This window comes from Pelecanus crispus, chromosome 3 (genome assembly GCF_030463565.1).
Source record: "Pelecanus crispus isolate bPelCri1 chromosome 3, bPelCri1.pri, whole genome shotgun sequence".
Lineage (NCBI taxonomy): Eukaryota > Metazoa > Chordata > Aves > Pelecaniformes > Pelecanidae > Pelecanus > Pelecanus crispus.
In genome coordinates, this window is record NC_134645.1 from 55,702,252 (window position 1) to 55,714,706 (window position 12,455).

General features: G+C 40.8%; 1 protein-coding gene across 1 annotated transcript in view; it reads right to left on the reverse strand.

Annotated features, from left to right (window-relative positions):
• MAP3K4 (mitogen-activated protein kinase kinase kinase 4) overlaps positions 1-12,455 on the reverse strand; it is a 74,574-nt gene that overhangs the window by 421 nt on the left and 61,698 nt on the right. The window contains exons 21-26 of the mRNA XM_075707697.1: positions 11,951-12,021; positions 9,498-9,614; positions 7,869-8,028; positions 1,661-1,783; positions 1,016-1,122; positions 630-809 (exon numbers count right to left, since the gene is read on the reverse strand). Of these exons, the coding sequence (XP_075563812.1) occupies positions 630-809; positions 1,016-1,122; positions 1,661-1,783; positions 7,869-8,028; positions 9,498-9,614; positions 11,951-12,021 (758 nt within the window). The remainder of the gene's footprint in view (positions 1-629; positions 810-1,015; positions 1,123-1,660; positions 1,784-7,868; positions 8,029-9,497; positions 9,615-11,950; positions 12,022-12,455) is intronic.

Genomic DNA, 12,455 nt, shown 5'->3' on the forward strand with positions numbered 1-12,455 from the left:
CAAAGTGATCAACTTACTGTGCTCCTACTTCTTCAAAAAAGTAGTTACTCATACACCTGAATTTGTAGCTGTGAATATTTGCCTATTCTTAAGCACAGAATTAAACCAAAGTTCACGCAAGAATGTTATGCCAACTGCCAGGTAAAATTCAATATGAACTTAGCATTAAGTATGAACTCGAAAGAAAAGCAGACCCTCGCACTGAAGGATGGTGCGGTTCTCAAGCATGTGCTTGTTTCACTTTTTATGGAGGGGACCCTTACCTCTCTATCACAGAAGTCTGTGCATAGGTACTCGCTAAAGTTTTAGGCACACAGCCCTTCAGATCCAATTAACTGCCACTGAGCTGAAGTTTGACAAGTCTTTTTAATATAAAGATAATCCATCTCAAAACAGCAGTGAAAGTTGATTTCATGGGGCACACCAGGGTCTTTTAGTCAAACGTTTGCTAGCAACATCACATGTGCTTCTGAAAAGTTGCCAAACGTTGTTTCCTGCACAGCATCAACTTGATACCAGCCTCCCACTGTGACACAAAGCCCTGCGGCATCGCTGCAAATGATGAAGCCAACTAAAAGCCATTTCTGATTCCCATTTGCAGTCTTTGTAGCCAAAGCCATGAGACAAACCTTGACAAAAGGATGATCGAGGAGCTGGCTGGCCGTCCACCTCATCTTTGGGTCACTTTCCAGGCAGTGGCAAAGGAAGTCTTTCCCTTCTGGGCTCACTTTGTCAGGAATAGGAGGCTTATGGCCCATCCCCACTTTATACATGATCTGGAAGTTGTGCTCATATTCGTGCCAAGGCCTCTGCAACAAGTAACAGGATTGCTAAGTGCAAGGTTTAGCGAGTAATTTGCTATCCAGTGGAGCATGTATTTCTGTACCCCAGGAAAATAAAAACCACCCCAGTACTTGCAGACTTAAGTGTGACAAATTGCTGGGAGTGGGACCAGAATTCGCAGAGAAACTGCTAAGAACAGTCTGCACTCATTCCGTACGTGAAACACCCCTACCTTGCCGGTGACCATCTCTATAACAACGCAGCCCAGGCTCCAGATGTCTGCTGCACGTCCGTGCCCTTCTCCTTTAGCTCTAGTAATTACTTCTGGAGCCATGTACGCTTTGAAACAACACATATGATGTCGTCAGTTCATACAGCAGAAGAAACAGTATACATGAAGTGAATAACTGGGCATACCACATACTTTCTAATACATCTGTAATGAATTACCACTGAGCTTCTCTTGCTAAGTTTTGTCATTTGCCAGCTGCTTGTTCTTTGACACATTTGCAGCATAACTGTCTTTCAGATTGAAAAGTGATAGTGAAAATGCTGGTACAGTACATGCTGTCAGTTATTTTCATTTTCTAAAATTCAATAAAGCAGCTGTTAGTAAGAGCAGTACTGTTTCAGTAAGGCTGCAGAGAAAGATACCACCCCAGAAAACACAAGCTCCGGCATCTCTGTAGTTACCAGACAAGTACAATTTTATCGTTCCAGTTACATCATTCACTGACTGCTTTGGCTTCTGGATGTAAAGCACATCCAACTAGCTAAGGTAAAATCAAGTTTCCCTGAAACGTAGCCCAGACTTTTGGCAGAGGTATCTTCTTTTATGGTAACGAGACAAGTATCTGCCTAGCACATGCTTCCTTACCTGCAGTCCCCAAAGTACTGTTCACTTCTCCAGGCATTGTCTGGGTGTTGTTCTTCAGTTTCACTGAGCAGCCAAAGTCGCCTAGTTTAATCAGTCCAGATGAGGTAAGAAAGATGTTGGCTCCTAGAAAACACAACGAAAAACAGTAATGCTTGTTAAACTAGCGCTAAATTGAGGAATGAGGGCTTCTCAATATACCCTTGGAAGTTACACAGCAGGTGATAGCTGAATTCGCACTTAGATATTTACCTGTGGATCATGCGTGGAATATGATAGCATTAGAGATGTTCCCCAGAGGGTACGTTATCGTTAGCCAATGGGATTTTTGGTGGGTTTGTGTTAACACTAAGTGTACTGGAAGTTGACAACAAGAAGCATTCAAAACATAAAGCAGTATGGCAGGCAAACTCATCAGCTTCCCATACATGCTCGTTATGAAATTACTCCTCCAGGAATTTACAAATTCCAGTGCTTATCCTCATGAGCGTTGCACTATGAAAAAACACCTGTCCTTAAGGCAGACGCTGTTGCTGCATACCTCCCACTAGCCATCTTTTCAGTTCTGTTAAGACAGATGATATCACATGGCTGCATCATCACAGCAGACTTATAAAATGGAACTTGGAGCATTTTATTACATGCACTACTAAATGCCCACTCCTATTGTGCTCTGCTTCCAGAAGAATTTCTGAAGGAGGGCTACTGTTACAATAGCTGGCTATACTGCCAGCTTACACTAGAAAAAATTTCCCTAGCATAGCTGAAAATCTCCGAGGGGAATCTGCAGTTGTCTTCAAGTCACTTGCTCTACAACCACACTGCAAAATAAGCTAAGTGGTTCTGATAACCAGTGGTTTTCTTTTGTTCAACGTCCTGCCAAAACACATGTTGACAGCCAACAGAAAACAGGTAGAGCAGAAGGAGCTCACTATACAAGGCCGAATCCTGGATTCTGCAAGTATCACAATGAAACCACAAGTAGGTTGCAAGAGTCACCTGGCAGAAATACAGCTTGAGCTGTGATCTCTCTTCAGGAAACATGAATGGTTTGCACAGAACAAAACTGTATGCCTACTCTAGGAGTAGGCAAATGTCAGGGGCTTCATCACACATAGCCTTTTCCCACGTCACACAGAAGATTCTTTCAAAAATGGCTCATCTGAATACAACCTTGAACAGTTTCTCACTTTTGTTCCACCCTGAACATAGGTCAGCGCAGGAGTTGTTGGCTGCTCCTCCTTTGTGTTATGTTCTCTTAGTTAATGACTTTTTCCCATTAGCTTGGCTGAGCATCCCCAAGATATTCAGGGAAAAGAAAAAGAATCCTCAAAAAGCTCAAGTCAAAAAAAAGGCAGTGCAGGTCAATGATGCCAAAACCATGCCCATTTCTCAAAGGGCTTCTCTAACTGCTATGAGAATAGTTGATAACTAAAGCGAGATTTATTTAGTCCAAGAGACGTTACACAGAACTGCACTATAAAAGGGAGAGAGAAGTCATTAACAGAAATAAATTCCAACCTTTAATTACTGTAAGCCTTTTACAAGTTCTGAAAGAAGAATTAACTTTCAGTGAACACAACTCTTCTGCACATTGTGTCCGTAAATTTTCCACTCCTGGCATTCAGGTGCCTGCACATACTCAAGATCAGAATTCTTTTGGCTGGGTTCTGCAGTTTGCCATCAGAGGGACGTACGTGTCCAGAGTCACCCTGCAACCACAGGCAGCTGTAATGGAGCTGGGTAGACCATCCCTCAGCTCCCTGAATGAAAGAGAATCCAGAAATGCACCAAAGCGGTACAAGAAGGCAGCTTGATAGGACACTAAATATGGGCAGTGCGTTAGAAGAGTGACAGTCACTCCATCAGCAAGTTTCTCCTTTGAACTACTGTCCACAGCTTTTCTTTTTCTAGTGATTTTCAAGCGATTACTTGCCATATAAAGAGTAGATGCACTTAGCCCACACAAAGAGCTTAGGAAAAATGGCCATCACTAGCCAACACTTCTATAAGGATGTTTTAGAAACCTATGTTCCCATTCCTCAAGAAAGCAACATGCAAATTTCATGGAAGGCTACAAAGTGGTTTCTGACTACTGCAGTGAGTAGAAACTGGCAGAGCTGAAGTGCAACAATCTTCTGACTGAACCCAAATCTACTGTGATAGTTTGGTTTAATCCAGTTCAGAACCTACTTAGAAGGCCTTTCAAACCAAAGTTTGTCCCTTTAAAAAAGTAATGACAATTTAGCATAAATGTTAATGTGAAAGTCTCTGTTTCAGAGAACAAGACCAAGCTCTATAAGGAGTCTTTTAAAAGGGCTGTCTTGTTAGATGAAACCTGCACAGAATCCAGCAGGACCTGGGTAAGAGAACAGGAGACACAAGGGCAGTACTTTGAGGATGACTGATCCTTTTTACCTTTGATAGTTAATGTGATTGGGAACGTAACAAAATTCCTACCATATCTGCATGGTTAATAAGCAAAATAAAACCGGAAACCACAGCTAAAACAGCAAAAAGGCACAACACACCCATCTGTTCCTTCTCCTCCTACACACAATCAAGAGTACCTTCATTGGATGCACTTGGCAGACGCAAGAAGTAGCCCAGTTCTGCACAGCCCTACTGCCATTTATACCGCAAGACCTTCTGGACAGACTGAAAACAAAGAGCAAACGTCAAAATCTGCACCCTTGCCAGAGAAAACAATAGCTATGACCCAAAGCATTTAAACTGAAGTTTCATGCCCTGTATCTCTGTGCCAAGTCACCCCATATTAAGCACAGCAAAAAATTGCACTAGCATGATATTCCAAAGGTGCTGGTGTAAATACTGTGAGTCTGAGGAGCAGCACCAAAAGCCCCACTAAAGACTGTCGCTTAATTCCACAAAGAGGGGCAGCTCGTAGACATTCCTCAGCCAGTACTTAAGCAGTGCAGCAGCCAAATTCATTCAAGAAACAAGCAGGCCAAATGCTACCCTTTGATGAGAAAATCAGCTTTAGCATCCTCTTTTACGCAGTCTCTTAGAAAGCATGACACATGCCCGTAGTCTCCTGTTGAACAGCCTTCCACCTCTTGTTGAATGACCATCCTTCCCTCGTGCTCATCATGAAGACATGAAGGCAGGAACAGCAGAAATTTTGAGCTAACAACAAAGTTAACAAGAGGAAAATAACACAATAACACTTTGATGAAGACTTCCTGGCCTGGAGTGTCTCATTCACAAGTTTCTGATTTACTGAGGCTTCACATACAACCCCTTCATTTTCTGTATTCATTCTGAAAATGCAATCTGAACACTGTTCAGGAATATGCCCTTCTCTCCCAGGGAGAAAGCACCAGGCATGACCTCAGTAATTAATTTCTCTCAATTCAGCACTTCCGAGACCACACTTGGAGTGCCATGTCTTGTGTTTGGGCTCTGCAGTACAAAACAGACACTGACATCCTGGAGCAAACCCAGCTGAGGGGCATCAAGATGGTCAGAGGGCTGGTGCACATGATGTACAAGGAGAGGCTGAGAGATGGGTTTGTTTAGTTTGAAGAAGGGAAGACTGGGGGAGTGTGTGTGTGGGGGGGGAATTTATTGCTGTTTTCAGCTGTGTAATGGGAGGATATCAAGAAGATGGAAACAGACTTTTTCCTCAAAGGCACACTGTGAAAGGATATGGGGCAATGGACACAAATAACAACCTCTGCAAATTCCAGGGACATATCAGGAAAAAGTTTTTCACAGTGGGGATAGGTCAGTCATTGGGATGGGGCCCAGAGAAAAGGGAATCTCCATCCCTGGAGGTAACTCGTATCTCAACTAAACAAGGTCCTGAGCAATCTGATCTAATTTGACATTGGATCCGATACAGAGATTGGCCCTGTTTTGAACAGAGGGCTCAACCAGAGGTGCCCAGAGGTTCGCTTCAGCATATTCCATCATTCTTGAGCAGAACAGCTTCCTTGCAAAAAGTGAAGTAATTACTATTGAGGAATCTGGGCTTAGCCGCAGGGGTGAAAACCCAACACCCAGAATAGAGGTCAAACAAAGTATCCCAAAAGACTTCATCACCTGCTACATACTAGCACCAACTACTTTACACATTTGATGCAGACTAATAAAAAACAGTGCAGCCAAGAGTAAGAAGCAGCCACCACCACCCTCAGTTTGCTCTTACAACCAGGGGCTGAAAAAGGATTCAAGGCAGCTGTGTCTTGCTTCATCTTTTACACTCATAGAACTGGATGCCATAATGGCATCTGAAAGACAACGGTGGCACAAGTGGTCACTATTAACCAAAAGACTCAATTTTTGAGCACAAGGTACTTGCAGACACCAACTGCGGGACACATATAAACAATTACTCTAAGAATTGGTTATCTGCTGCTGAAAGAAAGAGATCCACAGTTTAGCAAACTGGCCAGGAGAGATCTAGTGTGATCTGACAGCGAGATTTCTATAGGAAAGCAGTTTTAACAGTCCGAATGACATATTATCATTCCTCCCTATCAGAAAAATAAGACTACCTGACTACGTAAGAGCTAAAAGTAAAACCAGTTTTCTTTCCTGATGTTAGCCTGAAAACTTGGGGATGCAATGTTAGCATAAAAGGAGACAGAGAGCAAGAGACTTCCAATGTAACATCAGGCATCCTTTATAAAAATACCCTCTGTGGTCTGTCTTCATATTCTGTCTTTAAGTTTTCGGAAGGTCTACACATAGATGTGTCTGCAGTGACGCTCCATTTATAGCTGCCATTATTCCCAAGGAACACCCCAGCATTTGGTATGAGGAACCTGTTGCAACAGCAATGCCCTCAAGATAACACAGCATTACAGTTCTGTTAAACAGCTCTTCTTACTTCACTGCATTTCCCTGATGAGAGGAAGACCTACTTGGAATCGAATCCAGAAATCAGCAATGACAGAGCAGCACAAAAGAAATCCCTGTCAGCCAACCTTGGATTTTGATCACCACGAGCTTCAGGAGAGCGTAATCCAGCTAAGCAGAACCTGGATATGACATGATCAAGTAAAGGGCAAGGAGGGCACTGTGAAAAGCATGGAGGGAAATCCACAACTGGAGAGAAACCTTTGGTGAGGAAGGAGAACCAGAAAAGGCGAGATTGCTGGGGAATGGGAGTGAGGGAAAGTGTTTTCTAGGAAAAAAAAGCCAAAACTGACTCAGGAGTGGCCTACCTGGGTGGGAGGCCTCTGGATCGTAGATAGTTCTTTTCCCAAATGAGAAGCACGAGGCCAAAGGACCAAGAGCAACTGGGAACCTCCTACACTGCTGCGGTGATTCAAAACCCTGTGAGCAAGAGGGACATAGAAACCCAGCATCGTTGGGTTGCACTGCCTTGTCATAAAAAGACCATTCGCAGGGCATATTGTGTGCATTGTTTCCCCTACCTTCTGTTAAGTTTCTGCCATAGGTAAGCAAAAAATGCCAGACTAACAAAAACAAGATAACTAGACATGGAGGATGTTCTTGGAAGGCGCAGGAAAAGAAAATGAATGTGAAATGTGGACTGACACTGGGTGCCTTAAGCAAATGCCAAAACCAACCCCCCCCTTCAGTTACTGTACTTCCAATCTGCTCGTTTTGTAAGCAAAAGCTAAGAGCGAGGCACGAGTAGATAAATGTATGGCAAAATAACCCACTAGATAAGTAATTTTACCATATCCCTTTAACTTCTTTTAACAAGGCTTTTATTACTGTTTAATCAACCATTCATCTGAAATCCTAGAACTCTTCTGGAAAACAGGAATCACAAGGAAAAGTTCATCTGATGAACAACTCAAGCACTGTACACTGCTTGTCAGCTCCCAGAAACACCACTGTTTCTTGCACAGATGAGAAAAACAGCATTACGTAACTCAGTATATTAGTACTAGAAACACAAGGACCAAAATTGGAGTTTGGATGAATCCCCAGCAATCTTAACCACCTCTACAGAAACCATATAAATCATAGGCAGAATTTATGAGTTTGCAATGCCAACAGTGAACATTTTTTTATGTTCTGCACTTAAAAAGGAGCATGTAACTAGCCAACAACTTGTAAATTGAAAATTGAAAAACGAGTGGAAGGCTTTATACACTTAATGGCTGTATAGATAACGTGCGCTAAATCTGCAAATATGTCTCCCATCACTCCCCCCCACCCTCATCTACAATACTGAAACAAGAACGTTACCTTTTTTGGTTAACATTACCTTTAATGTCTCGATGAACAATACCATGTTCATGTAGTACATTGATAGCAATCGTGATTTGCTTTGTGTAGAGCCTAATGACATGCTCCTGAAGGCCCAGTTTTGATACCTCCTCCAGAGTGCCCTCATCACAGTACTCCATGAAGATGTACATTTCTTCCTGTTGTGGGAACCAAACCGGATTTCATTGTTTTTGGTTTTTTTTTTTTAACACTGAATTAGGATCAAGTTTTCCTTCCATCCTTCATTGTTTGTGAAAAGAGTAATGGAAGTACCATGTAATGTTTTAATGGAAGTACCTCTTACCATGGAATATCTAATAAATCATCTCTTCACAACTCTATTCTCTTGGGCATCCTCCAACCTAATATATTCTATTGCACAGCTATGGAAAATCTCTGCTACATGTCTATCTGCATCATTTGTTCATAATGGATACTATTTGGTGGTATAAAACATGTTACTTCGGCATCAACCAAAAAGCACTCTGGAAATCTGGTAGGTATATTATGCAGAAATACAAAAAAGATCCTTTGCATATTTAGAAAATAGGTAAAACGATGTTCTGGGCTTGTTCCCTGTCCCCCCCAGTTCCTGCAATATCATGTGTTGATTGCTTGGGGAGGGCAAGTTTTTTGTTGTCTGTGGCTTGAGCAAGCATGCCAACTCTAGCTCACTTTAAGGAAAAGTCAGGTTCTTGTTCCCTTTCTCTGTCTCCAGGCCCAGCCAATTTCAGCCAGACTTAATTCATACAAAAAGATGGCAAAGACACTAAGCTCTTAGAACCAGCCTGAGAAACCAATGACCCAGTGGCAGAGACACCCAAAGCTGTGTCCAAGTAAAGAAATGCAGACAGAAAGCAGCCTTTGTCCTCTTCTAAACCAGCAAATCAACCCATTCATATTGGGCAAATCAGTCAAAACCACACACTGCTTTCCAGCCAGACACCAGGCATCCTGTTCCCTGCCCACCTCACTGGGTAGATACAGCAAGGGAGACTCAGAGGGAGGTGGGAAGTGCACATAGGAAGCAGAGAGTAATAAAAAGTCAGGTATCTCGGTACGCAACTCTGGAATCCAACTCCATAAGAAAACCAGGCTTCATTAGTCCTGCTGCTCAAGCAAGAAAACTTGTTTTTCCTTCTGAAGAGATGCTAGCTGAATTAAACAGATCTGCTTCCTTAAGATACCTGTCTGGCACCAAGATTAAACGCCAGCACAAAATTTCTCCAGGAATCAACAAGATATTGGTACAACCTTTGCTGCTAGCTATGAAGGGTTTTAGGCTGTCTGGTCTTTATCTACATGCAAAAGTTACCATATCATATATGATACAGCTTGCTTTTAGAGCAGTTAAACAGAGTAGCAGCACAGAATAGCTCCAGCATTACTCGCTCTATTCACTTACTGCAAATCTTCCCTGTTTACATACCAGTTCCAAAAAATTTCTCCAAACTATGTTTCAGAGACCTCAACATTCAGAGGAAAAAAGACACACTACAATTCACAGAGATATCCAGACAATTAAGCTAAACTAGAATGTTCTCAAGTAAAACCTCCATGACCCAAAACTTTTTTAAAATTTTCTCTCTGCCCTACAAAAAAGTCCCAATAATTTATGTTTTCTTACCCTATGGAGCTCCACACCAAAATAACGAACAAGATTAGGGTGTTTGATGCCTTCAAAAATCTTCAGCTCATCGGCTGTTTCTTTGATGGTTTTGTGATCATTAGGTTGAAATCTTATCTACAAGAAAGAATTTTCGTTATTTTGCCACTATTTCAAAATACTAAGGAACAAAAAAGAAAGGAACAAAAAAACCCCAAAACCAAACAACCCATCCTAAACCCAAAACAAAAAAAAGCAAAGCTTTTTAGCGTTTTTTTTTTGTTGTTGTTGTTTGGTTGTTGGTTTTTTTGTTGTGTTTTTTTTTTTTAAAGCAGCATCATCACACAAAAAGCCTCAAAATACCACCTCCTCCATCCCCAAACTTAAACAAAAAAGAACACCAAACTATTTTTGGAAAGTTACATACAAATATGATGATTTAGAACTTTGTAAGAGCAAAATGCTGTTACTTAAATGTATAAATACACGCATGTGTGCACATATATATCTCTTCTGAGCTTGCCTTCTAGCTTACACATGGTAGATAGACACAGTACAAGAGAATCTGAAAGTAACATCAGTGAGAGCTATCATTCAGGAAAGACTAGTTGCCAGGTACTTCATCAGCGGAGATTCTAAGGAATTTCTTTGAGGGGTTTCTTCACTGAGAATGAGGCAGCTGCAAGGAAAAGGTGTGGCATGGAACAAATACAATCATAAAGGTTTTGATGAAAGAAACAGGTTTTCATTACTTCTCCTACAATATGCCATAATGGATTTTTCATGGAGGAAAAAAATTATCAAGCCTTCTGAAAAACTGATTTAAAGCTTCTATTCACATAAAGTTAAGCAAGATGCATAGCAACTTATGGAAGATGATATTTTGACCATACTGGTAGAAAGCAGAAACTTCATTAATTGAGTACAGGATAACTGCTAGAGAAATAAATGCACATGTTTTACCCTAGGATGTTATGATTGTTTTGTTCTGTATAACAGAACAAGTTTGTACTAAAACAGTGGTAAAATTAAATTCATGGAGATTACAAAAAGGTGACAAATGACATTCAAGTATTTTATGTATTTCCTAATACTTCAAAGTTGCAATACTATGTATTTGTAGCAAAGCTTGTCCACTATAATTTGTGGAGATTTTAACAACACTGTGGTTAAGACAGTGAAGTCCGAAGAGATCTCGGGGGTGGGGGGAATGCAATGTTTTTAACCAGCTTATAAATAAATAAATAAATCTCCCAGGCTACTTTTAAGGAAATCTAGAAAAGCCTTTTATATGGAAGTTGCAAACAGTTTGCATTTAAGCCCACAGTGGGGAGGCGGGGAATGTTTCTTGGCGAAATAATTCTGGAAGTTAAAAATAATACAGGAAAAGGCTGGATACCGTATATTTAGCTTACTAGTGAAGTGTCTGTCAAACAAGGTCCATTTAACTTACTTGAACTTCTGCTAAACAGCATATACATGCTAATCTGTAACAAGCACTTGCATCTAGAAAGCAACTTTGAATTCTAGAAACAGAGTGCGCTACCGATGGGGGCGGGGTGGGGGAACAGGATGACAGGACAGGATGATCCACCACAACAACAAAAAAATTTGAAGTGTTGGCATTAGTTAGTCAGTGAACGAGTATGGTACAAGAAGTCAAGCACAAGCCCAGTCTTGCTTTTCCACACCTGTGAGATCGCATACGCTCTTTGTGTGTGGAAAAACTGGCTCATAAAATGTAACTGATCTAGCATCAAATGGCTGGCATGGTAACTTGTGAACAGTTGATGCTTGCAGTTGTCTGAAGATGTAGAAATGCAATAAAATTAAATACAAATATTTTTAAAAAAAAGGTGCTGGAGGGAAAATGGATCTCTACGCCTACACAGCTTTACTTAGTTCTATACTGAAAATTAAATTTTCTGTACCCACCAGGTTAGTCAACAGTTTTGTGACTCAGCCTAGCTCACTTAAACTACAGGAGAAGCTGAAAAACATCTGATGCGGCACTTCCTATCTTTTGCTTTAAGGAATGAAGAAAAAAGAAATAAAATGTGAAATGAAATACTGCAAAGTAAAATGTAAGTTTGTGTACAGTCTTCACTCATCAGAAAACTCTTTCCAAAATAATTTAAGATCTCTTAATGGGAGTTCATACACATTAAGCAAGCATTCATTAAGTCCACAACATCCCCATGAGATGAGTAAAAAAAACATTATCCATTTTACATACATTTAAATTGAAAGTTGTAAACTGAAAAGAAAAAGCTTTAAGCAACTTAAGGAGGAACAAGTGAGAAGAGCAAACATGGCTACATGAAGGAACAATTTGTCTTCCCATCCTTTCTCAGTTAGCTAACAATAGTGTTGAGAAATCCTTGATGCCTGCTAAGTCATGCACATTTGATTTGGGGGGGGGGGGGGGGGTGGAAATCAAGGGCAGCAGTGATTCTTGTATACAGAGTACTCACTTCCTTCATAGCCATCAGCTCTCCAGTGTCAACACTGATACAGGTATAGACCTTCCCATACTGGCCTTCACCTGCAGAATTAAAATAAAAAGTTAATTACACTACATTCAATAAGCAACATGTACATCAACTGCAATAAGAAAACATCACCGAAAACTGAGCTTGCCTATGTTATTTACCTTTATTTTCATTTAAAATTTCAAGTAGCTTTTATCCTGTAACACCTAATAATACATTCATAGTCCTGATTTCAAGCTGATTAAAAGTAAAAACATTACATTAACAGGCTGACCTGAAAGAAAACTTCTCATGAATATGAGGATTTTCCCCACAAATCCCAAACCAGAGAGGAAACAATGATCATATGGGGGAAACAACAACAATATTGGTGAATTAAACAAATCCCAAAGTTTGTGCTCATTTCCATTCATATTTCTGGTTCTCCCAAAAGCAGAACTCATTTTATAGGGTTAAACACATGCAGGAATCGCAGGATTGTACCTAA